We start from the raw sequence: 27564 nt of genomic DNA, 5'->3' as shown, positions 1-27564 counted from the left end.
AATTCGGTCAGCCGTGGGTAGAACAGGCCGCCACCCAAGCGGTGGTGTTTACCGCGCGCAACCAGCTTCTGTGGTTCCCACGGCAAACCCCTGGACCCAGCTCCCTGGGTTGTTGGGAGCCACTGAGCAGGGGCTCAGAGCAGGGCCGCCAGGGGCACAGCCTTGGTGACATCAAGCCCAGAAGCCACGCTGTGTGACCTTCCTGGCAGCCAGGAGCAAGCCTGATTCCACAGAGAACACGGTTGTTTTCTTTTTTTCTCTTCCCGCTTGCAAAGACAGAACTTGGAGGCTCTATATTTCTTTGTTGTTGTTTTTGGTTTTGATTAGGTCAAACCTATTTCCTGAAGAACAAAAGGAGTTTTATTCACTTGTTGTTTTATTTTCTATACATCACTAACACATACACCACCACAAAAAAATTGAAGGAAGTTTCACCTACTCTGTACAAACCTTAACTGATGACCATGCCCATTAGCATTTGGACGAGGCCTGGGCACAGAATCAGCTCTCAATTAATATTAGACTCCTTTTCTGCAAGCTTCCAAAATACCTATCTTAACAGCAAGTTGCCCCTATTGTGAGACTAAACTCCTTTAATTCTGTAACTACCCCGTTTTGGCCCTCCTGTGGAAATTTACTGTTACTCTTCGCAGTAGGCTGGCATCTATGTGAATTTTTTGACTGGCTTTGCAGATTAAAAAATCTGAAAGAAATAAGAATCAATGTCACAGTTGTTCCAAGTTCCCCTCACTTTTATGTCCCTAAATGCTATCTATTTGTTAAGGTCCTTTTCCTCCAGGTAACCAGCCCAACGCCTGGCCTCTCCCCTCCCCAGCTTCTCGTAGTAATAAAGATGAAGGGGTCTTAGCAGTCCATGGTTTGCAGAAGGACCTCCAGGAATCCAGCGTCCTCTGAGCTGCACACTTGCCCTGGGCAGTATGATCTGGGCTCCTGTCTTACTCCGGAGGAGACTCAGCCAGGCCAAGTGGCCTGCCAAGGGTGCACCTCTGTAGGGTGGCTCCACCCCGTGCTCCCAGCTCAAAAGCCGCATGCAATCCATAATTTACACCAGGCTTTTTATCTCTCTTCCACTTGGACACATTGCATTTTTTAAATGTGAAAGGATTCATAGAATGGCAGAGTACAAGAGAAAATGTTCAGGGAACAAGTGACCATATTTACAATCTGCAAAAGAGCACTTGGACCAGGGGGCGCCTCAAAACCCAAGACAGACCGAGTGGATTGTGCTGGGGTAGCCAGGCACTTCTGAGGGTGAATTCCAGCTAGCCGTTGGTCTCAGCCAAGCCTGGCTTGCTGGGCAGCTGGGAGCCAAAGCAGAATTCCTGCAGGAGGTGAGAGACAAGCGTGTAGAGTGTGGGAGTGTAAAGAATACCCCCAGCAGCAGCCTGGTGAGGACAGGGGTAGGGTGGGGATGGGGACTGCATTGTCCATTTTTATCACCTAATGCCTAGGGGAGGTGTTCCTGTGCATGGGTGTGACCCCTTTGTGCACAAGACCGGGTGAGCTTCAGACAGCCGGAGTGAATGCTCGCATACCACCTGGTGACCACACTTCGTGAGCAGCCCTGAGTGCTCACCTATAGACCTCCTAGGCTGGGCCCACCTGGTAAGGTGGAGGGTGGTGTGGCCTTCTCCCCCTCACCTCCCTCCTCCCTTAAGGCTGCTGAGCTTAAGTGTAGAATTCTCTAGACTTAGCCTATCTTCCCAGCCCCAGAGGAAAAAAAAGACATGTTGCCTTAATAAGGTGTTTGTGTAAACTGAAAATGAATGGTTGAAGAAGCTGGTGTTACAAGCTGCCCCTAGAGAAATGATAGGTGAACTTGATGGAGGAAAAATCCACCAGTAGCATTATATAGCTTCTAGGGTCCTTTAGTGAGGGGGAAGCGGCCCCTAGCAGGTGCACAGCCTGGGATGTGGGTGGTGGGGAGTGGAGGAAACCTGGGCTTGCATTTCTCTCTCCTCCAGCCTTGGCAACACCATACACCTAGCAGGCATTCAGGGAATGTTTGCTGGAGGAATAACAACATTAACATTTCTGTTAACTGTCGTCTTTCTCTTGGCAGGCTGATAAAGATGTCCAGTCCGTATATGAACAACCTCATTATCCTCGGAGGGATGCTCTCCTATGCATCGATATTTCTCTTTGGCCTTGATGGATCCTTTGTGTCTGAAAAGACCTTTGAAACACTTTGCACCGTAAGTCATTCTGCATCTTCTCGGGGTATAGGATATAAGGTTTTCTTGGTTTTCCATCCTCAAAAGTGCAGATACAAACCCAGAAATGAATGAAAATATATGAACAGGCAAAAGACAACTCATTCATGAGCCGTTCATGCAGTTCCAACAAGGCAGTATGTTGTTGCTTTCAGACCGGAATGGGCTTCAGTATTGCCTGCAAAATTAAGATCATGGATTTAACAGGCCTCCGCTAGAAAACAGTCCCCCAAGGGATAACCAGCTAGCCTTTAAAAGCGAGGGAGGAAAACTACCAACCAGAAAAGGATCCACACCTGGGGTCAGGGTCAGGGCCATGTAAGAAGGAATAAATCTGCCCGTGTATCTCAAGAACTATTACAGAATAGGATAAGAGGTGTCTATGCGTGTGATTTTGAGTCATATAGAAAAAACCAGAGCCACTATTCTCTATTTAAGCAGTGTTTCTCAACCCATTTTTTTCCTTATTACTCCCCTAAGAAGCCTTTTTAGACTTTTTTTATAATTATCTCATGAAAATTTAATACTGAAGATATACTGTATGTTTATATGTTGTATGTATATCTATAGTTTATACATGAAAGAGTAATATTTTCCCATTTAAAAACCAATGTTTGCCCCCTTGGGAACTATATACCCCCATTGAGAATGCATATACTTAAGGAAGAACAAGACAGTGTAATTTATTAACTATATTTTAGAAATCCTATTTTGAACATTAATTACTGTGTTTTAAACATTCGCTGCCTCCTTGGTGGTGGTGGTTTTTTCAACAAGAGTTTATGCATTAGCAATTAACAGTGGTGTAGAACTCACTCTCGGATGAAACTATCACTGGCTCGCTATTTAAAATGAGAATGAGCAGTTGGGATTTATTTCTGGACTTTGACTACTGTGATCTCTCAAAACTGGGTTAGCCATTTGGGTCTCTGTATTGTCCCAAATGCAATCATTCATCAAATTCCCAGCCTGGAGGACCAGAGCTAGAAGGGATGGCCAGAGGATCCGTGTTGGCCAGATTAGTTGAAAGCGACTCTTTTGTTGTTACTGTTTTCTTGTAAGGCGTTAAGAGCAATGTAGGCCCTTTTTTGCACAGCAGTCTGTTTTGGATTATACTTGCTGATCTCAGGTCTCAGGGTCGCCCACTACTGGACACTTACCCTAGCAGCGAGGGAGAAACAGTGGAGGACCCCTTCCTTCCACGTGCGGCAGGTCAGCATCCACACCTAGGACTGGTGGGGCTGCATCCGGTCCCTGTGCTGAGACAGCATATGGAAAGAAGGGGAGCCCCCTGGATCTTATGCCATACGTGACGATGCCCCCCTGAGTCCTGCAGATGATTAGATCGGACTGACTCTCACATGGCACCAAGAAATTGTTCATGTTACCAGTAACTTCAATGTGAATTGCCTAGCAAGTGAGATGCCCACAGATCTCTTACTCTGTCCGAAAGTTTCCATTTGAGAAGTGTGTGGTGGAGCCCCTGATACCCTAGAGGACAGGGAGCATCCGAAGAAGTACGCTGAGCTGCTCCAAAGTCCCTGTGGGTGTGGTTTAGCGGTGTGTTTCCTCGCAAGTGTGACCCTCTGGCACAAGGGTGACCGTGGCTTGTGGGGGTCTTGCTCATTTTAGGGATGCCGTGAAGACCCTTAGGTCCCTCGCGTTCAAGTCCCCTGCATTTCTGTTCAGCATGACTTTTGACTTTTGGGCCCTTGCAGTTTCATGGATGCCACGTGTGTCTGAGGTCAGCTTTCCTGTGGGCAGGGGTGAGGCCACAGGAAGGGGTTCCTGAAGCACCCGGAAGAAGCTAAGCGAGGAGAGTGGGGATTTCCTTCTTCCCTCTGCACCTGGGGATACCCCCCAAATTTGAGGAGACCATGATTACACCAGTAATGAAAATGGTATCAGAAGCCCGTGTGGTGAATTGTACTTTCCACAGCTCTGATGACTCCGTGGCACCCCTGAGAGCTGAGGGGCCCCCCTCGGTCTCCCAGCCAAGAATCAGGGAGCAGAGCCCTACCCTGGCCGCTCCTGGGGCCCCTCTCTGTCTGGCTTCGGTCACCTGCAGCCTGCCCCCCTGGGAATGCATCCACTGGCCTGAGTTTCAGTAAGAGAGGGTCTCTTCCTCCCAGGAAGAACCTCCTGACTTCTTACCCTGCTTAGGGGCCAAAGTGCTTTCTCGACTGGGACCTGAATCCTGCAAACACTGGATGATGTAAGCTAGGGAGCAAAAAAAAGGGACATCCCCCACACCTGGGTTTTTTTCTTCTAATGAAGCCTGACATTCTGTTCTGGGAGTCGCGCTCATTTGTGTAAGGGGAAGGTTGTCCTGGGAAGGCTGGCAAGGCAGTATGAATAAATCATAAAGCACTTTACAAATCGGCATTAGCTCCAAACACGAGGGCTTGGAAGATGTTAGGCCCCGGTTCTCACCATCCCTGAGGATTCATTTATTTGCAGTCAGGGCTGTTTCAGAGGCTCTGCAAAGGGGAACCCACATTCATGACTGTGGGGAAGAAGCGTAGATTAACTACTCTGGACTGAATTGGGTCAGCACAAATGTGCACATGGGTTAGGACTGGGGTCATCTAGTTAATAATTCCCCATATCGCTCAGGAAGGAGAACTGAAAGCTCCTGAATTTAGAGCCTAAATACCAGTCCCCAGTGAGTGCAATTTGGGTTGTGCTCCACCTGCTATTCCCGAGGGCTTGGCTCCTTTATTTTACTTGGTGCCTTGGATTCTGTTCTCTCTGGGCTAAACGGGCCCCCCGCTGGTAAACACCCACCGGGCTGGGAGAAGGAGGTAGAAGCAGGGCCAGCTAGTTCAGTGAGCACAGATCTTGAACAGCCTGGGTGGGACTCCCACCCCTGCACGTACTGGCCCCTGACTGTGGCCAGTGACTTAGCTTCTCTGAGCCTCAGTTTCACCATCTGTGAAATGAGCATAACAAATCCCCGTGCACGATGGTGGGTCACTGGGATGATTGCAGTCAGGCGCCGAGAGCACGGGAGGCAGCAGGTGGGCGGCTCTCTCCCGGTCACAGTTACAGTCCTGGTGTCCTGCTCTGTGTCCTAGAGGCTATTTTTATAGGATAAAGGACAAGGCAGAATATGAAGCCAGCTTCAGGTGTGGAGCAATAGAAGGCACAGTTCAGTCTGTCCTGCTACTATGCGAATGCCATTCTTTTTTCTTTTCGTTTGCAATGTGGAAACAAAACACAGTGATAAACCATGAACACCACCTCAGGAAGAAACCCGTGACGGTCATGAGATTATGCCTCTCTAGGAGCTGTCCCTCTGCCCAGGAGGGCCATTATAACTTGGACGGGGGGTGGTGGCATGTGTGAGCATGCCCTCGCACGCGTGAGTGCATGCACGTGCACGCACGCACACGCACATACACCTACTGCTAGGGAAGCAGTTACACTTAGTTCCCATTCCCCCTACCCCCCCCCCCCATTCCCTCTGACCCTTTCAGGAATCTTCCCAGCCTGGTTTCAGCAAGACTTGGAAACAGCTCCAGCTACACTGTGCTGTCTCCCTGGACACTGTGTGGGTAGTGGGATCACCATAGCAACGTGGCCCCTGTGGGCAGGGAGCTGCCTGTGAGGACAGTGCTGGGCGTGGGCCAGAGGCCCCATGCCAGGGGCTGTGGGAATGCCGGCTCAAAACTTACTCGCTGCCCTGGCTCAGGAATCCCTGCCCCTGGCAGCCCAGAGAGGGAGCAAGATGGGTGGGGGAGAGAAAAGGCGCTTGTCTTCCTTGGGGGATCCTAGGCAGAACCCCCAGCATGAGCACGGAAGGGTGAGAAGCAGCACTCTCGACAGCCTCAGGAGCTCTCGGGGCATCGCTGGGGGTGGAGGCAGTCAGCAGCGCCATGTTAACTCCCCAGGCCTGTGCCCTCCTGAAATTCAGTACTCTGCGCTGTGATTCACCAGGCCCAGCCTGCTGCCCCATGGAGACGTCCCTTCTAATCCCCACAACCCCCTGACAAGGCGAAGTTCACTGTTCCTACTTGACAGGAGAGAAAACTGAAACTCTGTCACACATGGCTAGGTGGCAGGACTGAAGTTTGGGACTAGGTCTGCTGGACTACAGAGGTGTCTGAGATACTTCATTCCTTTTTTTTTTTTTTTAAAGAAATATATATATATTTGTTGCTAGCTGGTTCATACCCGAGAAACAGGTCCACCAAATTCTTAGGGATGCAGTCAACATTTATCCCAACCCCAAAATTTGTCCATTCAGATTTTTAAAACTTGAGATATCATTCACATACCATAAAATTCACTCTTTTAAGGTGTATAATTCAGGGGTTTTCATATATTTCTTCATTCATTTTTTATCCATCCCCAAGCATCTCAGAGTACCTAGCATATAAGAGAATTACAGTCAGACTGCTTTGTGTTCAAATCCCAACTACACTATTTCCCAGCTGTGTGACTTAACTTTACTCCTCTCTAAAATGGGCATAATAATAGGCTTGGGAAGATTCAGTAGCACAGTGTACACAAAGCATTTACTGCCTGCCTCCCAATAGGATTCAGTAAATGTTAGCAATTATCATTATGAATGACGGGATTGTATCTGTATACTGGTATTCCCCTATGGACGCTGCTCAGAGAGATGCTGATAAAGCACAGTGAACTTGGGATGAAGAAGAGCCTGGAAAAGTGGTGTTGGTGCTGGTTGATTGGATGGAGGTATATCCGTGGGGACTTCTGGCCTTACATGGCCTTGCTCTGTTAGAACTGGGGCAGGGACAGACTCAGGCCCTAAGTCAAAGCCAAGCTGCTGTATCTCTGTCACCCTCAGTGCTGAAAGGGGCCTCGGGCAGGCAGGCAAGAACGAGGCAGGTGGGACTCGGGGCGCTCCCACACAAGTCCACAGGCATCGGCCGCTCTCCCGGCAGCTCAGAGGAGCGTGGCTTAGCTGTAGAGCTCCCAGCTGCCTCTAATTTCTGACAATCCCAATTCCTTCTTTTTTTTTTTTGACGTTTTATTAAAGTATACACCCCCCCACACACACACATATCATAAGCATCTAACTTAGTGAATTTTCACAAACTGAACTCAGCTGTGAATCCAGCATCCTGCCCAGGAAACAGACCACTGCTAGCATCCTGGAAGTGGTCCCTGTCCTCCTCCAGTTGCTATCCACGCCCCCCTCAAGGGTAACCACCACCCTGTCCAAAGCAGCTTTGGATAAGATCGACCAGCAGTACCTCAGTGAGCTTGTGGGTGGTCAGGAACCTGGAGAGGAAGACACACAGAATGATTTGAAAGTTCATGAAGAAAACACCACCACTGAAGAGTTAGAGGCACTGGGGGAGTATTTAGGAAAAGGCGATGATCGTAAGGACATGGACATCATTACCAAGTTCCTTAAGTTTCTTCTTGGTGTTTGGACTAAAGAATTGAATGCCAAAGAAGATTATGTGAAGCGCAGTGTGCAGGGCAAACTGAACAGTGCTACTCAAAATCAAACTGAGTCCTATCTCAGACCCTTTTGCAGAAAGCTACGGAAAAGGAATCTTCCTGTTGATATTAGAGAATCCACAACAGATATTATTAAATTCATGTTGCAGAGAGAATATGTAAATGTACATTACCATGCTGGGCAGCAGTCTCATGGTTATGAGCTTATCTAGGTTTTGTGTGCATAATACGTTCATTTGGTGTGGGAGTATTTTACATAGGAGCTTCAAGAATAAATGCGAAATGAATTAGTAGTAAAAAAACAAACAAAACCTTTTATCTAATTCATTGTCAGCTTTATTATTAGGTATTGATAATAAGCTTTTCTGATCACACACACACAAAAATGCCCCTCCATGAGCACGTGAATCACCTGGGGCGCACGGTGAATGCGGATTCTGACTCAGGAGTTCTGGGGTGCTCCTGAGACGCCGCATCTCTAACAAGCTCCCAGACCACACCCAGAGTACAAAGGTCAAGGTTAGAACCCTGCTTTTTTTCCGTGTTTGTCTCTTGGAGACTGGTCATGGAAGAGAAAGGGAAGCATCAGAAACCTTGTCCCTGGGCCTCCCCCCTGAAATTTCTGGAAGCAGAGCAGCCCCATCACAGGAGGCAAGGTTGGTTTCTGGGTCCTGAAGCGTGCTCTCAGCCCTCCACGCTGCTCACAAGAGGTGTATGAATGATCTCAGGATGGGCAGCAACTGGGAAGAGTGGGGTGGTGGGGGCGCAGGCACTGGATTAAGGGGCAGGACGCCCTCTTCTAGCCCTCCTGGGATGCTAGGATTTTCTGACTCTGACTCAAAAGGCAAAGGCAAACTGAGAACACCCATCTGGCCTCCCAGGAAGTTCAAGTCTAGGAAGAATTAGTGATGCTTTGAGTTAAAAGGCCATAAATGTCTGTGATGTTTCTTGCTTGGGGATTTCCTTCTGAGGCAGCTGAGAGATAACCTGATGTAATAATGTGGTTGAGGGGGCTGTCTCAGCCTGCAATCCTGTGCTTTTGCGTCTGGCCATGGTAGAGTGCTTTGTGATTTCGGAAGGTGGCTGGGAGCCTGGGCCAGGGGATGCCCGGAGTGTCTGACGGTGGCCTTGCCTGGCAGGTTCAGACTAGGGGAGGGAGGCAGCCAGTCCCTTTGGCTGCCAGGGCCTGTTGGGGCCAACTGGAGTCTTGGAGAGGCTGCAGCTCCCCTCTTACAGTGGCGACCTGCCCACCCCATCTCTACCCCGGGCCATCCAGGGCCTTCTGGCTTTGAGAAGGGCACCAGAGGCTCCCAGACCCTCCAGCAGATGATGTGCTCCCAGCCCACACACCCTCATGTGGGTCTCTCCATGCCCTGGCTCTGGTCCTATACGTCATTCATCCCCATGGTAACATCTCCCAGGCACCGACTGTGCGCCAGGGCCTATGGGCACAGGGCTGGGCTGCATAGACCGCTGCTCTCAGGGAGCTGGCTGTGTAGACGGGAAGATGTAGGCAAACAAGTAACTATCATTCGGGATGTTGTATGCCCTGATGGGGGGTGCCTGGGGGAGGGAGTGAGGGCCAAAAGTGAAGGGACAGATCAGGGAAGACTTTAAGTAGGGGACCCCTCAGAATGAGCAGCAGTTATTTCTGGAAGTCCTGAAATGCCCATGAGTTTCATAGCGGCTGTAGTCACTATGGTGCATCCACTCTCCCCTCCCCCTCTTGGCCCAGCCCCTACTCATCTGCATCCTCAGTCCCCCAAGCTGCATGGAGGCGCCCCCCCATGCCCACACCCCATGCCCCCAGGCTGCCACCACCCATCTTGAAAACATGAAAACATCACGCATCCAGAAAATTTGCCAGCTTCTCATGGCCCAGACACCTGCTGGGGTCGCGCGGAGGGAAGGGAAAAAAGGCCTCTTCCCTCACTCTGTGTTCTGACGCCTGAGCAAGGGCCACCAAATGCACTGTGTGGGCGTCAGGGGCAGCGGGAGTCGGATTTCATCCAGTGGTCTGCTCAGTTCTTCAGCTGGGAGGGCCTTAAGGAGGAGATTCTTTCAAAAGGGTCCTGGGGGCGGGGTTGCCTCTCAGAAATTCCTCCTCCCAAAAGGGAGGCCTTTCTCTAATTTGCCCAAGGCTCCTAAGATGCCCCCATTGGGCCCAGAGTACCCCTTTTTGTACCCAGCATCTCCGGTGGCCCCCTGAATCGTACCTTCCCCCCCCCGCTCCCCCGAAAGGTTTTGCTGCACTCCAAACCCTAGAGGGCCTTTTCTGTTCAGTTTTTGCTTCAAGGACCCTGGGCAAGACAGGATCTTCTGGAGCAATTTATAGAGCACGGTCTTCAAAGGCTTATTGCCTCAGGATACACACCAAATCTCACCCCTTGCCCCAGGAAGATGTACATAATAGAGGCTTGGGTCTTGCTTTTTGACAGTCTGGGTTTTCTTTACCTACCTTCTCACTATTGATTGCCTGGAGTGAACGGTCAGAATGAAACAAAAGGTTTTAGAACCTCACTGGACAACGGGAAAGCGTCTTGCTCCCCAGCATCCAACCAGCCCCCAGAGCTTCCCTACCATCTGCCTTCCCGGCCCGGGGCCCATATGCCTCTGTCGTGGCAGGAGGCCCAGAGCATGGGAGTCCCAGTCATCTGTCAGAACCTGCAAGAGAGGCTGTGTGTCCATTTGCCCACTGGTCCCCCAAAGAGCAATGAAAGCCTTTCCCTCTGCCAGGCAGGCCTTCCCAAAATCAGTTGAACAAGCAGCTGAGCAGAATTGTTCTGGGCATAGATCTTTCTTTCCATTTGGAGATGTGTCTAATTGTTTTTTCCGTTTTCATAGCTGAGACTGATATGGGTATCACCTGCCTCAAGTTCTCCCTGCCTCATGGATGTAAGTGTTCAAGGCAGTGTGCGGAGGGGGGCGGCCACTGAGGGGAGGAAAGAAAGACCTTACTGGTAGAAGAGTAAATATGTTTAAGACTTTGGGAGAAAAAGTGAAGTAGCTGTTTGTCTTGTGTTGATGAATCAGTAGAGACTTTAGTGGAAACAGAACCCTAGAGCCCCTCAGAACCTTCTGGTTTATTTGGCCTCATAGAGACACACAGAAGGGAGATACCCGGGGCATCATCAAGGAAGTGCAGGAAATGCCTCGGTGCAGGAGATGCCCCTACAGCGTTCCTACAGGGGGTCCTCTAAGCTCTGCTTGAATATGTGGAGTGATGGGGATCTCACTACCTAACAGCATACTTTGGGTAGAAGGGACCACGGATGGCATGAACTCAGCGTTTTTTGCCATCAAATGCTCCAGTTCCCTCTATGGTCTTCCTTTTGTGTGCTTGGCTCAGGCATGTTTCTGATGACAAAGAGCTCATTACCTCCTAAGCTGGCTCATCCAGCCTGATCACCCCCTCCTCACCCAGTGCTGGCCCCAGAGACTGAAAAGCGAGCACCGTAGGCCCTCCCTCCCAGTAGCACCACCTGGTGGGAGAGGTGGACAGGTAATCAGATAGACATCTCAGGGTGGCCAGCACAGCAGAAACGTGCATGAGGGCACAGGTCTCAAGGAGGAGGCAGCCGTGATCTCCCTGCAAGGTCTGGGAGGGCTTCTCAGAGGAGGTGGCTCATGAGTTTGGATTTCAGAGCACAACTAAGGATAAGAATTTGTGCAGGAGATCAGAGAGAGGAATATCATTCCAAATAGAGAGAATCGCTGGTGCCTGGGCCAACAGCATGAGCCAGAGCAGTCGGGGCGGGGAATATTCAAGCAGCGTGGGATCGGTTGGATGCGAAGTGCCCCGTGGGGGGTGGCAGGAAAGGGGCTACGCCCTGCTAAGAATCCAGAGTCTAACCTGATGGTTCAGTGGGGGCAGCGAAGGGTTTAAACGCAGGAGACTTGCTTAGATTTGCATTAGAGAACAGCCCCAGGACGGCAAGGGGGCGGGTCAGATGGTGAGCAGGAGGTGAGGGTAGAGGTGGGAAGAGCAGCCAGGGCTCCCCAGGTGGACCAGCGAGTGGTGGTAAGGAACACATGAACAAGAATCAGACATTGATTAAGAACCTCAGCCCCTCACACACCTTCGTTCATCTAATCCTTACAACCATTCTATGAAGAAAGAGGCACCACTGTTCCCATTTCACAGATGAGGAAATCAAGGCGCAAAGACATTACACGACGTGCCCAGGTTCGCATCGATAGCAAGTGACAAAGCCAGGACTTGAACCCCTGTCAGCCTGACTCTGGAGCCCCTGCTTGTCATGACTGACCCAGATGGCAGCATGAGTACACAGAGGAGGGGGTGTACAGCAAGAGACATGCAGTAAGATGGCCATCAGGCGTTGCCTGGCAGGACACAGAGTCTGCCACCGTGGGTCATACAGAGAGGTTTTAGTGGAGGGACTAGCTCCTGGGGTGCAGGAAGCTTAAGGAAACAAACATGGGGGTCGAAGCACCTGGGGACTAGCAACCACAGGAAGCCCTTTTACTCCTATGCCGGAAGGGATCGAGAGAGGAGTGTTTTCCAGAACCCAGAGAGGGCCTGAGCCATGTGAACAGACCCAGCTTCGGCCAGAGATACAGCTCCGAAGCAGCGGCAGCAGGGAGCACACACTCCATCTTCTCTCTCCTGGCACCCTCCACTCTCCTGGTGGAACCTTCCAAGTCCAGCCGAAAGCCAGAGGGCGAGGGAGCCCAGGAGGTGCGGGCACGGGGCCTCGCCTCTCAGACACAAGGAAGGGCAAAGCATGGTCTGGGCAGAAAGTGAGGCAGAAGCCAGGCTTAGCGGGTGGAGAGGAGAGTGGCGGTGGGGAGGATTCCCCAAGGGAGAAGACTTCCAGGTCCTTAACTGGGGTGACAGTGGATGGTGTGGATAATGGCGCCACTCCCTGAGTTGGGAGGAAATGGAGCTGCTCAGAGGAAGAGCCAATGGGCTCAACTTTGGCTGTGGAGTATGAAGTTTTATGACACAGCTAGGTATCACCTAGGTCTCTGGTGACAGTGCCATATGCAGGTCTGGAGCTCAGGAGAGAGACAGAAGCTGGGAAAGATGTAAGGGACTTGTCAGCACAGAGAAAGTAGTTGACGCCTGAGAGTGGGGGAAATAACCCGGGGAGAGCCCTTAGAGGCAAAGAGAGTCCATTTCCATCTCAAAGAGATGGTGGAGGAGTGGGAAGAGAAATAACATCCCTTTTGCAGAGGTCCCGCCCGCTCAGTGACGACCCTGGGCCCAGCCAGCCCGTGGTGGGCAGCTCTGCCGGTGGGGGTCCCATTGTCCTGCTTTCAGAGTTCTTTCCTCCAGTGTTGTTTCATCCTGGTCTGTGGGGCTGTCTTTAAATGGCATGAACACCACAGTGTGTGAGGTGACCTGCTGGGATCGTCTTGCGGAAGAATATAGCTTTTATTTATTTTTGGTTTTTATATAGAAAAATATGAAAGAAATTCAGCTTTACTCAGGTGTAATACTTGGAATGGCCCTGGAGCCCTGGTGCAGTGTCCAGTCGTCAGATGCAGGAACTCTCCAGAGAACCGCGTGGTTGATCGATCCCTGACGCCAGACGACAGTGCGGTGTTGTGCTAAGGGGCTCCAAGACCACCCCCAGTTCAACGATTCACTTCGGGACTCAGCACATGGTCGTACTCACAGCAGTGATTTATTACAAAGAAAGAATATAGAGCAGAATCCACAGGGGGTAAAGGCACATGGGGCAAAGTCCACGGGAAACCAGGCGCGAACTTCCATGCGCCTCTCCCAGCGGATCACATGGGACACCCTGAATCCCATCCAAGGGAGGCTCACTGGAGACTTCGAGCCCGGGATTTTTGTTGGGGGCAGGTCACCCGGGCCCCCTCTGCTCAGCACGTACCAAAATTCCAGGGCCCCGGAAGGAAAGCAGGCATGCCGCATAAACCGTGGTGTTGGCCCAAACAGCTCAGGCCAAGAGTCGCTCTTATCACTGAGGGGACGGTGGGAACTGTCCCCAAATCCAAGTTCCCAGACGCCAGCCAAGGGTCAATCTGGCCAGCAGGCCCTCCTAAGGACGGGGTCGGGAGCATGCTCCATTAACCCTCTCCTGCCCAGGCCCCCTCAGCCATTCTTCGCTTTCCATTTATGGCAACATGTTGCTGTTTCCAGATGCCAGGTTAGGTTTGTATTATCAAGGTGTAACTAATTTATAGTATTGAGTCTTAATGAATTTAGCCTTACAAAAACAGGCAAGTGGCCCAGAAATGATTACTTCAAAGAAAACATAAGTCAGAGCAACTCTAAGAATGCTAAGCACGCTGGAGTGACATTTCCACCCAAAATAAGAGATCTTTGTTGGCCACATAAAAATCAAATGAGACGATTTCATCCCCTACCATCCTTTTTCAAATGTCCACGTTGCCTTTTATGTTCATGTTTCAAGTTGTTCTTTCTGATAGGAGAACATGGTCAAAACACTTGGAAGCCATTGTCTTAACATTCCTGCCGACCTGTTAGCATTACGAGTGTGTGGGCTAGCCTGCGCCCCTCCCCCTGTGTGTCCTGTCCCTTTGACAGCTGACTCCTGGGTGTGGATGAACCAGCTTCGGAGTAGGAACCTCTATCTGAGGAGGAGGCAGCAGGATGTAGGGGAGAGGGGGCGGGGGTCAAGGCTTTGGGTTCCAGGCTCAGCTCTGCGGCTATGTGCCGTGGTTCAGAGAAATGTCTTAAATGCCCTGAGTCTCTGAGTTTCTTCATCTGCAAAGTGGTTTTCTCACTCAACTGGTGGCTCAAAAAAAAAACCACTCTGTTTTGTTATTGTTGTTTTATTTGTTGTTTTTATCTTTATACACTTAACCTCCAGCCTAATAATACTTACCAAGTGAACAGATGAATGAATGAATGAATGAATGAATGATCTGTAAGGTCCTATGCAACCCTGACAGACTACAGATTTGTGAGCTGGTCTTTGATTAAGCTCAGGTCTAAATTCCCAATAATTGGGCATTATTATTCCTCCCCGCCTGTTCTGTTCACTTTTCTTGCATTGTTGGATTATAATATGGGTAATAATGTGGCCCTCCGGTGCCTTCTCTAAAGTACTGTGATTCATTCTTGCCTGTCTGAGTTATCCTTGCTTTTGAAATTTAAAAAAAAAAAAAAAGTGACGTCTCCACCTGTCCCATTGTCAGCATTCAGACCTGAGCAATCACTGTGATGCTGTTGTCCTTCCTTAGGGGGCCGGCCTCGCCATCTTCTCTGCCAGGTCCTGCTTTCACAAATAAAATGGAAGGGAGCCTGGGTGGCTCAGTCGTTAAGCGTCTGCCTTCGGCTCAGGTCATGATCCCAGGGTCCTGGGATCGAGCCCCGCATTGGGCTCCCTGCTCAGCGGGAAGCCTGCTTCTCCCTCTCCCACTCCCCCTGCTTGTGCCCCCTCTCTCACTGTGTCTCTCTCAAATAAATAAATAAAACCTTTAAAAAAAAAAAAACAAATAAAATGGAAAGGGGACATGTTCTGTCTCTGGAAACTGGAGGCTAGAGAGCCAAGTTGCTAGAAGGGCAGAGTGAAGGTACTCCATGCAGGAAGTCGGCTGGGAGCATTTCTAGGAACTTCCTACACAGGCTGAGGCACCCTGGGCTGGAGGGGCAGGGTGTGGCCAGGCACACCTGCTGTGTCCGATTCCTTGGGGCACGGAGGGCCTCACCTGTCTACTCCAGCCTGGCTGTCTCCCTCTTTCTCCTACTCCCTTCACCTTCCTGCTGTGTTCAGCTGAGGTTGGGGGGGGGCGGATCTTTCCAAGGGAACTTAGCACAACAGAGCTGAGGGAGAGCAGAGGAAAGACCAAAGCCCAGAATCGAAGCTCACAGCCACATGGCTTTCTCATCCCAGTGAGCAGGAGGCCCTAGGACTCTGTGACACACAGGCTGGAGCTAGGCAAGTCTGCTCAGTTTGGGAGGGTATCCAGACCAGCCGGTGAGGGGGGAATCTGGAGAGGCTGGGGTCTGGCCGTGACGGCAGGCCAGCCAGGGAATCGGCATCCAGGATGCCCCCACGACCTAACAGATGGTGGCCATCCATCCCAGCCTGCAGGGGTCCAGCCTGTCTGTCACCAATGCAGGGCTGGGGATCAGGAGACATTTAATCCTGGGGAATAGGTGAGAGCCAGATAGGGCCTTAGTCTGAGCAGGAACCTAAGGTCCAATGGTGGGCTCAGGGGCCAGGCTGGCCTGGTGCTGAGTATCCAGACTCTGGGGTCACACAGTGCAGTAGGAACCACACAGCGACCATGGCAGATGGGGCTGGATGGTAGGACCCAGGCAGCATTTGCTTCTCTCTTCTCCCAAGACCCAAGGAGGCAGGCCCCTAATGGGAGCAGGAAGGTCATGGCCCTTCTGTTCCGGTCTTCCTCCCTAACTGAACAGCCCCTGCAATGGTCTGGAGCTGGCCTGGGTGCAGCTGCCAGCAAGGTGTCCCTGGGGCCAGCTCTGGCTGAGTCTTGCCATGCTCCACCAGAGTGGTGGATTTGCTGAGCCCTGGAGAAGGACCACAGCAGGCTGGTTCTCCTGCCCAGTCTCAGCCCCTGTGGCTCAGTGCCCTCCCCTACCTGCTGCCCACAACCCGGGAGCTGGGAGTCCCATGGAAGAGGTTCCTGGGGCCATCTGGTCTCCTACGGACTCAGGTGAGGAGACAGGAAGTCAGCGATTATGTTCACCTCTGCAGATCTGTCTCCTCATCTAAAAGGCTCTAAAGAAGGAAGGGAAGGAGGGGGGAAGACCAGAAGGCTGGTCTGTAGTCCCTCAGTGACCCCTCAGTGCTCCTGGGCGCCTCTGTGCCTCTTCTGTGACTGGCTCCCTCTGGGCTGTGGGCCCATGGAAGGCAGAATTTGAACCTCACAGGCCCCTGTGCCCAGGGCCCTGGGTCTAGTGAGTGGCTGACAGAACTGTCTATCAAATTGAGATGTGATTGAAGGACTCTTGATGATAGTAAAACTCTACAGAATGTAAGATAGACATCACCTAGAATCTCCCTGTTGGGACATTCTCCTAAATGGTGAGGTCAGTCCACCTAGGAGTTGTTAATGTCTCTGTTTTCTCATGGCCTCTAGGTCAGGACCTGGATTCTCACCGTGGGCTACACAACCGCCTTTGGGGCAATGTTTGCAAAGACATGGAGGGTCCACGCCATCTTCAAAAATGTGAAAATGAAGAAGAAGGTAATCACTCCTGTTTCAGGATGTTTGCAATGTTCACTTGGCATTTATTTAGCAAATATTATTAGGCACCTACAATGTGCTTAGCCCTGGGCTATTTGCTGGGGATTCAAGCTACACACAGTGCCCATCCCCAGCACCTTCAGCCTCCTAGTGAAATCAAACAGCTAACAAAGCATTTACAACACACAGTGGTAAAGGCTGGCTGGAAATGTCTAGGGGCATTGGGGGTACAAGCACTCAGGGAAGGCTTCATGTAGGAAGTGCCCCCAATGCTGAGACCTGGAGGGTGAGTGGGGGTTAGCTAGGCAGAGGCCTGTAGAGGGAGCTGCACGCATGGAGGCCTGGGGAGGGGCTGGGTGTGTTCCCAGAGTTGGCAAAGGCTCATTGCGGCCAGGACATGGTGTTTGCCAGGACAGGGTACGAGACGAGCCACAGAAAGGAATCTGAACTTTAACTTGTGGGCAGTGAGGAGCCCTTACAAGAGGGGAGTGAAACAGGACACAGACCAAATGTAATGCTTCCATTTTCACAGAGGCCCTGAGAGAACAGGGGCCCGGCCTTGGTGTGGGTGGAGAGCGTTTGCCACCCATGTGGTTACGCGTAACCAGAACGTTGACTCGACTTGACTCTTAGGATGTAATCCTAGAGAAACTCTCTCCACCACTGTCATGTTAACTCTTCCGGTGGCACAGTTCTTCCCATGCTTCTAGAGAAAAAGACGAGTCTCATGACTTTGAAGGCCCTCTGGCCAGCCCAGCAACACGTGGAGTCCGTCATAATATTCAGAACTTCAAACTGCCTTCAAAGGCACAGCGTCCCCCGGCTCAGGCCTGCAGCGGGCCAGCTGCCCCGCCTGGGAGAGATGGTGTGCTGGGCTGCTTCTCTCCTTTGCAAGCCTGAGCTGTTTCCCTGTCATCCCCATCCCAAGGTTTCCGAACCCTCTGGAGTTGGAGCTTGGAGCGGTGGAAGGAGCTGCCATGGCGCTTGCTAGGCCTGGTTAAGCACACCCTTTAGACTCTCCTAGGGGGCTTTTGTGGGTTTTTCAAAGGCCCCAGATCCAGGACGTTCCCTCGGGCAGCGCCCTTGATGTGGGTGCCATACTCCCCCAGGGGACCATGTGGCGGTTCCCCCGCCCCCGGCCACATCTGGTCCACAGGAGGCATGCGTGCATCCTTCCCCCACACGGACTTGAGGGGTTGATCCCACTGCAGCAGCCGCCCCTCTTGTTCCGCCCCCTGGAGCATCTGACCTGCCGTGGGTCTTCCTCTTTCAGGGCCTCTGTTTCCTTATCTGTGAAATGGGGCCATATTGAAATGGTACTGTCTCCTGGGCTGTGGTTCTGCCCGGTGCCCGGTGGCACCACTCACTCATCAGCCCCTCCACCTGCCGGGGCTGCTTTAGGAGCTGCTGTCCGGATGAGGGAGGACTGTCCTCTCTGTTCTGCCCCCTGCCCCCTACCTGGACCACCTCAGGGAAACTGCAGGCTGCATTTAGAGGGAGGAAAGAGTCAGTCTCTGCCACCCACTCCCTGTGCTCACCTGAAGGGCCCTCCCTCATGGGCCTCAGCAGCATTTGTGACAGCTCCCTTCCATCTGTAAAATGAGAAGCATGGCCCCCCAGTCCTTCTTAGTCCTGACTGCACATTTCAAGCAAACGGGAGCTTTTGAAAACTCCAAGAAGTAACCCAACCCAAGCCATTTGAAACCACCTCTCTGGGGCTGGAACTGAGCATCAGGAGCTTTTAAGACTTTCCCAGGTGATACTAATACACAGCCAGAGCGGAAGACCTCTGGTCTAGATCAGAGCTACTCAGAGTGTGGGCTGGACCAGCAGCATTGTAGGCCTCACCCGGGAGCTTGTTCGAAATGCCGATTCTCGGGTTGTCTGGGGGGCTCAGTCAGTTGAGCATCCGACTCTTGATCTCAGCTCAGGTCTTGTTCTCAGGGTCATAAGTTGGGGCCCCACGTTGGGTTCCACACTGGGCATGGAGCCTACTTTTAAAAAGAACGCAGAGAGGCACCTGGGTGGCTCACTTGGTCAAGCATCTGCCTTCGGCTCAGGTCATGATCCCAGGGTCCCGGGATCGAGCCCCACATCGGGCTCTCTGCTCAGCGGGAAGCCTGCTTCTCCCTCTCCCACTCCCCGTGCTTGTGCTCTCTCTCTCTCTCTCTGACAAATAAATAAATAAAATCTTAAAAAAAAAAAAAAAAGAGAGAGAAGAAATGCAGATTTTCAAGCCCCACCCTAGCCCTAAGAATCAGGACCCTGGGGTGGAGCCCAGGATCCTGCCTTCTCTCACCAGCACCCCCAGCCATGCAGATGCAAGCCAAAGTTTGAGCGCACCAAGGGACCAAGTGACTTCTAGGGCCCCTCCTGCGCGGTGGCTGTGATTAGAATTGCTCTGCCATTTATAACAACTCCATCCTGGCTTCAAAGAATCACAGTGTTGATTCCTTTGTGTCAATATGTGATTCATCCATATTGTCATCAGTAATAAAGAACCGGCCCTTATTTTCCATTACTCATGTGATCGCTGAGCAAGAAGACTCCCAGTTGTCTGGCAACAATTGACAAACCATGTCAGGGAAGACTTGGGGAGTTCAGTCATCCGAGAGCTCTGTGGGGGGCGGGGCTGTGGTGTGGCCACACCTTCTGGGGGGCCAGAGCAAGGCAGCTGGAACTCAGGCTGGCGGTGGGCCAGGGGCCCTGGGAAGGGGCTTGTCTGAGAAACTGCCAAAGGCTTTGAGTACAAGATTTGGTCACCAGTTTTGTCTGGTCCGAAAATGGCTAAGGCTAGATGAACACACCATCCCAGGGGGAGAAACTTTTTGTTCTAGTTTTGCTTTCTAGTTATTTCAGAACAGGTTTTCAGTGCTGCCACCGAGCATCCCTTATCAACAAAGAAGAGGAGGTTAAAGGTGTAGAAGAGAAATTTATACCTTAAAACCCCCAAGTCAGGGAACCAGATTGTCTTAAAAGGGTTGTGGCAAGTACAGGTCAAAACTGGAATTCAATTCTCCATGAGTCCAACCCTTTATGTAGCTAGCCAAGGTTGGTTTTTATTGTTGTTGTCTTGTTTTATTGGTTTCTTTTAAAGTTTAGACTTTTTGTTTTTTAAGATGGGTCCTTTCATTTTTTTACTGACATGTTTACTGGATTTACATAAGTTTGCAAATGCAATATATACTTGTTTTCATAGTCTTTTTATCTTTCTCTTCCTTCCCTGGCTCGTGCCTCCTCCTCCCCCAACCCACAATGGCATGCCCTCCCCAACACACATAACACCAACTTTACCCCATATGGCCACATTTTTAAAGACATTAGAGGAAGAGAAGCCTATTAAAGGACATATTGACATGTGGGGACTTAATGCTTCCAAATCTGGTGTTTTTATGGCATGTTACTGTTTTTTTTCTAAAGCTCAATCATAAAATCTTGAATTGGAAGACTTACTACAGTCTTTAGTCTGCATCTTAATAGGACCAAATAGAGACATTGAGACAAGAGCAGAGATGAAATCTTTCGTTCTGGAGGCAGATATTTTTTTGGAGGACAATGCAAGCTCACTACAGGGGCGCCTAGCTGGCTCAGTCAGTGAAGCAGGCAACTCTTGATCTCGGGGTAGTGAGTTTGGGCCACATGTCGGTTGTAGAAATTACTTTTAAAAATTTTGTTAATTAAAAAAAAAAAGCAAGTTTACATGTGACTTGGTACTACTGTTGCAGACGGTAACATGGGGACAGACCTTCCTGTGGGCTCAACTTCAGCAAAATGCCAAGAGAGAGCTTTCAGCAGCTTCACCGGAGAGCACCAGTCGTCTGAGTGATATGCATTGCCCAACTGCTGGGGCACCATTCACTTTGTACTCCCCTGGAATGGTGTCCTTGAGACTAGGCAATGAGTTGGTCCTAGCAGAAGGCCAGTCTGAATCAGCAAAATATCTAAAGTCTCTTGAAGAAATAAACCAATGCTCTATTTCTTCAGAAATAAACCAATGCTCTTCTCAGGAATCAGACAACTTTTTCTGTAAAAAGCCAGATAGCCAAATATGGACTTTGCCGGCCGTTGAATTGCTGTTGCAACCACTAAACTCTGCTGTTGGAGAATGAAAGCAGCCATAGACAAATACATAAATGAATGGATATGGCTGTGTTCCAATAAAACTTTATTTTCAAAAACAAACAGTGGGCCAAATCCATAGTTTGCTGATCCCTGCTCTAAACAACGATCGAAAGTGACATTTAGTAATAATAGCCGACAGCCGTTGAACAGTTATAATAAACCAGACTTTGGTAATCTAAGACAGTTTATGTGATTAGTGCCCCCATTTTGTAGATGAGTTAAGAAACTTACCCAGGGCCACACAGCTCATTAGTAAGATTCACACTCAAATCTAATTCCAGAACCTGAGCTGAATCATTATTACTGTATGCCTTTGCACCCACTGAGACTGGAGCGCTAGTAGGCTCCTGGCTTCAGAGAGAGAGCTCAACGTGATGGCATCAGTGTGCACCGACATGATAATCAGTGCTGAGCATGTTCAAGGTCACTGCCTCCTGGAAGGTAGACCGTGAAGAGTCATAGATCTGTTGTCTCAGGGGATCTGGAGGTGACGACCCTTGCTGGTGGGGGAGGTTTGGGGAAGGCGAGAGAACTCAGAGGCTGAAGCCAGCAACTCCACCTGCCTGGTATTTGTGGCACCATCATCTTCCTGACCATCACGATAGTCACTACTCTGAATCGAGCCTCCTCCCTGCTCACCAGGACGCCTGCACCAACTCCTAACTGGCCTCCTATTGCAGGCTCCCCTCCTCGGCTCTACCCTTCCATGCTGCAGAGAACTCCCCATCATGATGCTTCAACCTCCAGCAGCCCCGTGTAGGGGCCCCTTTCCAGTGTCATGCAGGCTTTCCCCCTCCAGCTAACCCCCTCTCCAGCCACCCCACCCACCCCACTCACACAGAACCCCTCACAGAAAGACCAGGGCGTTTCAGACAAAAGAACCAGCACCTACAAAGGTCTGGAGGGAAAAAAATCACAACTCAGCCAGAGACTCGGGAGTGGCTAAGCATTAACAAGTCCATGTGTGTGTTTGGGGAGTAGTCAGGCCAAACTCGGGAAAGACCTTGAATGTCAAGCAAAGGAGTTTGGCTGGATTTATCACCCAGGTGATGGGGAGTCACAGGAGAATCCTGAACCAGGGGTGACATGATGCGGTCACTCCCCTGACCCAGCCCCTCAGCTCTTCCAGCTGCTTCCTCTGTCTGACGTCCCTTCTCCCCAGTGGCCTCCAGCAACTCCTCCGTGAAGCCACCTCATCACCTCCCCGCACCCTCTTGGATTCATCCAACGCAAGTCTGCCTCTCCTCCCAACCTTCTGGGCCCCTGGAGGGCAACAACGGTGTCTGTCCTTCTCTGCATCTCCGATGCCCAGCACAAGGCCTGGCATGGAGTGGGTGCTCGGGGCATGTTTTCTTAGGCCATCATCATCGACCAGAGCTTATGGGGCATTTTTTCTCTGCCAGGCCTCAGCCAGGCACTAAGAATACAGTGATGAGCAAAACCAAGTCACACGGAGTTCACAGCCCAGAAGGGAGGAGAGACACAAACCAAATGATCACACAAATAAATGTGAAGTTGCAACTGTCATTGGGGCTCCAAAGGCAATGAGCGTGGCCATAAACTCCAGTGACTGTCCCCCAGCCTTGTAGCGAGGACAAGGAGAAGAAGGTGTGTGCCCCGAAGGGTTTGGGGGCTGTCAGATGAGGAGGGTAAGAAGCTACAGCAGCAGGAGTCCCATGGGAAGTAGGACCCGAGCCCCGGGCAGGAGGCAGGGACCTTGACTTTACAGTGCCACTTTCTCCTGGCTTCTTCCTGAGGCTCATTCATTCATTCCCCAAACATTCTCCAGGAATGTCTGAGAGCCAGCCTCTGTACAAGGCGCCAGGGCACAGAGGGGAGACTAGTTGGTCCCTACCTCCACGCTGACCGGAACACGGCTGCAGCCCGCACCTTGTGCAGGGCATGCCTGGGATCCCTGAGGAGCAGCTGCTCGGGCTCAGTGTTGAGGTCAGGGTAGGGGGGTACCAGCAGGAATGTGGGAGAAGGAACTTCCAGGGTCAGGCACAGTGTGGGCACGTGCCTGGGGGCTCAAACAGCTCCGGGGGAGCGTTAAGTAGAGAGGCCCCTTCCAGCCTGTCCTCCGTGTCCTGAGCTCCTTGGGCAAGTCTTCCTTTTGCCCCACTTCCTTAAGGCTAGCAGGGAGTTGCCTAGTTCCCCAGAGGGCAAGGGTTAAGTAGGATTTCTGCAAAGCATCAGGGGTTCCCTGGATGCCTCTGGAAAATCTCAAAGAGGCGGCTTTGCCAGTGCCCAGCCTCCACATAAAGCAGTTTTGGTGGATTTGATCTCTTTGGCAGGAACTCAGCAATATTTTCCTGTTCTTTTACAATTCGGCAACACAGAGGCCTCTTGAGTTTCTATTTCTCCTTTTAAAATGGCTTTAATCATTAAAAGCTGGACCTGGTGATATTTCTTAAGCTTCTGCCTCAGTTTTGTTTGTTTTTCTATAGTGTCTTCCAGAACGACTTCATCACGTTAGCTGTTGGGGGAGGAGGCACATAACCGTGCCATGACTGAAATACAGGTTATCTTTGGAGCTGGCCGTGTTTGTCCCTAGGCCAGTCCCTGTCAAATAGACATAAAATGGGGTGGGAGTTTCACCATGTAATTAAGACATCCCAGGCTGCAAAGAGGGATGGAAATTATATTTCTTTTTTTTTTTTTAATATTCCTTCACCTCAATTGGATCCATCAAACTTTTAAGTGCCTACTGCTTGCCAGGCCCTGCTGAGGATGCACAAAAAAATAAAATCAGCTTCCCTTCTGTCAGGGGCTCCCCAGTTTCTTGAGGAGGATAGAATAAAACACTATAGCATCTGGTCGCTATAGCATCTGGTCGCTGCTGTAAGTGTCTGAGGGTGTGGACTTTGGAGAAAGGCAGAGCATGGTTCAAATCTGGACTTCACCTCATACTAGCTGTATGACATTGAGCAAGTTATTTAGCCCCTCACAAACCTCAGTTTCTTCATCCATAAAATGGGAATAATTAGGGGCACTTGGGTGGCTCAGTCAGTTGAGCGTTCGACTCTTGGTTTTGGCTCAGGTCATGATCTCGGGGTCGTGAGTTCAAGCCCCATGTCGGGCTCCGCAGTCGGCGTGGAGTCTAGTTGAGATCCTCTTTCTCCTCTTGCCTCCTCTGCTCGTACTCTCTCTCTCTCTGTGTCTAAAATAAAGAAATCTTTTTTTTTAATGGGAATAATAATAGTATCTGTCTTTATTAGAGATAATGTATGTAACCCATTAATCAGCCTAGAGGCAGGCACAGAGTACATGTTCACTAAATAGTAGCTGTTCTTCTCCTTGTTCTCCTAATAGTAGTAACTATGACTTCTCCGGCTAAGTATGTGAACAAAGTGCTATAGGAGTAATTAATTCTCCTGTGGGAGTTAGAGGGGACTTCGTGGAGGAAGTGACAGGGATCTGGATCTTTAAAGATCATTAGGAGTTTGCCAGACATAAAGAATAGAATGTCTCAGACAACAGAACTGGCACCTAGAAAGGCCTGGGGGTGGGAGTTTGGGTGGGACGGTGAAAGTCACAGCAGGTCCAGAAACTAGGAGTCCTCAAACCTAAGTAAGTGCACATGTGTGTCTGGGGAGTGGTCCAGCCAAGCTCATGAGAGGCCTTGAATGCCAAGCAAAGGAGTGTGGCTGGATTTCTCCTGTGGGTGTTGGAGAGTCTCGAGAGATTCTGAAACCCCTGAGCCCGCCCCTTAGCTGCTGGTGGGGAAGCTCTCTCACGTCTGCTGCCTTCTGGCCCTGCCCTCCCTGCAGATCATCAAGGACCAGAAGCTGCTGGTGATTGTTGGAGGCATGCTGCTGATCGACTTGTGCATCCTGATTTGCTGGCAGGCTGTAGATCCTCTGAGGAGGACGGTGGAGAGGTACAGCATGGAGGTAAGTGCCCACGGCGGCAGGAGGGAGGCCCGCGGGGACGCTGCTCCCAGACATTCTGGGACAGGGAGGCAGCACGTCGCCCTGACCGCCCCAAGGGCGCTGCTTAAGATGAAATCAAGGTTGTTCCAGGGGAATCTTCACAGCTCCACGTGGGCCCACATTCCCCATCAGAAACTCCTCATTTAGTTCTGTTTTGTTCCATTTGAGACACATTCCAGAAAGGCCAAATAGAAAGTCTTCACTCCTGGGGAAAGCACAGTGAAAGAATTGTCTAGTGATATTAGTATATGCAGAAATAAAAAATGTTAGGCCATTTAAATGAGTATATTTTCTGCCCGTTGTCAAAGCCCGCATTTATAGGATTCATCCATCCAGAAATACATTGAGTTTCAACCTCCTTTTAAGCAAGTTCCCTAAGGAGTGCTACTCGGGAGTAAACATTCTGGTAGCTCCTTCTAGTTACTATGTGATTTTCGAAGTGAGGAGTTCTGTTAAAATAAAGAACCTTACATAAAATTACATAAAAGTATATATTTTAATAGTCTTGCGTTCAGCCTTACCCTCTTCTCACACTGGTCTTCCCAGGGTGCTCCAGATTAGGGAAGTTCAAGACCCTTTGGAAGTTGTGGTTTTGTTGCCTTGCTCTTAGAACAGTTAAACTTGCCTTCATGGGAGAGGGCCGGGCTTGAATGGCGTGCGCCATGCATCCTGATCTCCATATGGTGTAGCAAATTCTACCGAGAGAACCGGTGTCCGCATTATTAGAGAAATCTTTTTGTGGAATGTAGTGTGGATTCTTAAGCTAATGTGGAATTGGTCATTTTATGCACTGGGGACAGAGGTTTTTACCCTTCTGGACAAGATGGTTTTCTAGCAAATAAGAAGCCCAGCTTCATTTGCAGGGGAACAGATAGAGGGTTTACCCAGCACAGGGAGAAGTCAGAGAGCCAGTGCCGGGGCAGAGAATGCCCCTTCCTGCCCGCGCAGATGTAGGAGACAGCCTTAGGGCCGGGGCCTCTGTCTCCCGGCCTTCAGCCTCACTTCGGGAGGGAGCAGGACTCCAGGCAGGCACGGCCAGGACTGCCGAGGAGGAAGGCCCAGACGCGGGCTGTACCCGTGGGCCGAGGGGGCAGGAGGTCACTGGGGCAGACAGGCTCCAGAGGGGAGGTGACGCCTGGTCACTACTCATGACCCACAGTTGGCAAAGGAGCTGTCCTGCCCCACCCCACTCCACCCTGGAGACTTCCTCTTCCACCGCCAGGAGTTGGAAATCCGGACGGGGTGTCAACAGGAGGAAGAACTGTCATGGCTAGGTGGGCCTCTGGGCTAGGGAGGCCCGGGGGTTGCTCGTCACCAACCCTAACGCCGATAACCGCAACAGCAACGGTGGTGGTAGCCAGCTCTGCGCGTTAACTCACGGAATCCTCACAGTAACTGTACTGCGGGTGTCCCCCCCCTTGGCCCCATTTTAGTGATGAGCAAACAGAAGCCCAAAGAGATTCTTTAAGTGACCCAAGGCTACCTAGCAGGTTAGTGGCAACACCACTAACTACCCTCTCACACACTCCCCTCCCTGCCTTTCAGCCCACAGATGGCGCTTTGCAGTTTTTAGGGCCTCTCACAGACCTTGGCCGGGGGCACAGATCTGTGAAGTGGGCAGGGAAGTGCTTTCACTTTGTGCGGGTGAGGGCTCGGGTTAGAGCGCCGGCCAGACCGAAGGCCCAGGATGTCAGGGAGGGAGAAAGCGAGGCGCGCAGAGCCGGCCTGAAGAACTGGAGCTGGGCGGGTGGACGGAGGCCAGACCCGTCCACTGGCTCGCAGCCTCGCCGGGGTGGGGTGGCTGGGGAGACGAGCCGCTGCCACCTCACTCAAGGTTAAGGTGGAGGCCAAGTATGCACCAGGGGTCCCCCACACTCTGGCTGTGGCACGGAGAGGCCGCAGGGCTGGCGTCGGCCTGAGTCAGCAGACTCCGGGAAGTGGACCCGGGAAGCCAGTCCCCCTGGACCCTTTAAAGGAGATCAACCTTGTGCAGTCGGATTAGCGTAAGTGACGGTTTGCTATCACTGACCTTACCTTTCTTCCTTCCTTTCTGAAGTAAGTGCGGAGGCTCTCGGTGGCTCTGTGCAGAGAACCCTGGCCCATGCACCACCTTCCAGGGCAACGGGTCTCAAACAGAGGAGCCGAGGGGGGCCATGGAAATGCCCCACTGCGTAGATGAGGAAACTGAGTCTGGGGAGGGGACGTTCCTGCCAAGGGGCATCCAGACTTTCCAAGGTGAGGCCTGGAGGACAGCCAGCTCCCTGGCTTTCAGCCCAGACACTCCGTCTCAGTTTCCCTCCAGGTATCTGCTGAGATTTCTCTGTGAACCTTTTCTGGCCTGCTCCTCTTTTCCTCCTCTTATTTTTAGGGTTGCCCTGTCATGCTGTTGCCATGGCAGCAGAACCCTTTGCTTTGTCGACCTTATTGTCGTTTTCCCACCAAGCAGCACCAGGCAGCCAGTTGATTTCTCTCCGGCCCTCCTCCGTCGGACACGGCGTGGTGGTTGAACAGTGTGCCCAGGGGATGAGGTGTCCTAAATTGTCCTTCAAGGGGCTGTTTTGTCCAGGGCCCCCAGTGAGAGAGAAAGTCTCTGCCTGGGGGAGAAGTGATCAAAGACCTTTGTGGTCTGTCCCTACCCCCCCCCCCGACCCCCACCGACC

General features: G+C 51.2%; 1 protein-coding gene across 1 annotated transcript in view; it reads left to right on the top strand.

Moving 5' to 3' along the window:
• The window catches only part of GABBR2 (gamma-aminobutyric acid type B receptor subunit 2), a 341390-nt gene that overhangs the window by 262283 nt on the left and 51543 nt on the right, over window positions 1-27564 (top strand). Inside the window, exons 11-13 of the mRNA XM_081803256.1 lie at window positions 2084-2216; window positions 16743-16850; window positions 24743-24865. Coding sequence (XP_081659382.1) covers window positions 2084-2216; window positions 16743-16850; window positions 24743-24865 — 364 coding nt within the window. The remainder of the gene's footprint in view (window positions 1-2083; window positions 2217-16742; window positions 16851-24742; window positions 24866-27564) is intronic.

This window comes from Leptonychotes weddellii, chromosome 14 (genome assembly GCF_054177405.1).
Source record: "Leptonychotes weddellii isolate Sample4059 chromosome 14, ASM5417740v2, whole genome shotgun sequence".
NCBI lineage: Eukaryota > Metazoa > Chordata > Mammalia > Carnivora > Phocidae > Leptonychotes > Leptonychotes weddellii.
Note: the sequence above shows the minus strand (reverse complement) of the source record. Positions and strands in the feature narration are given on the sequence as shown.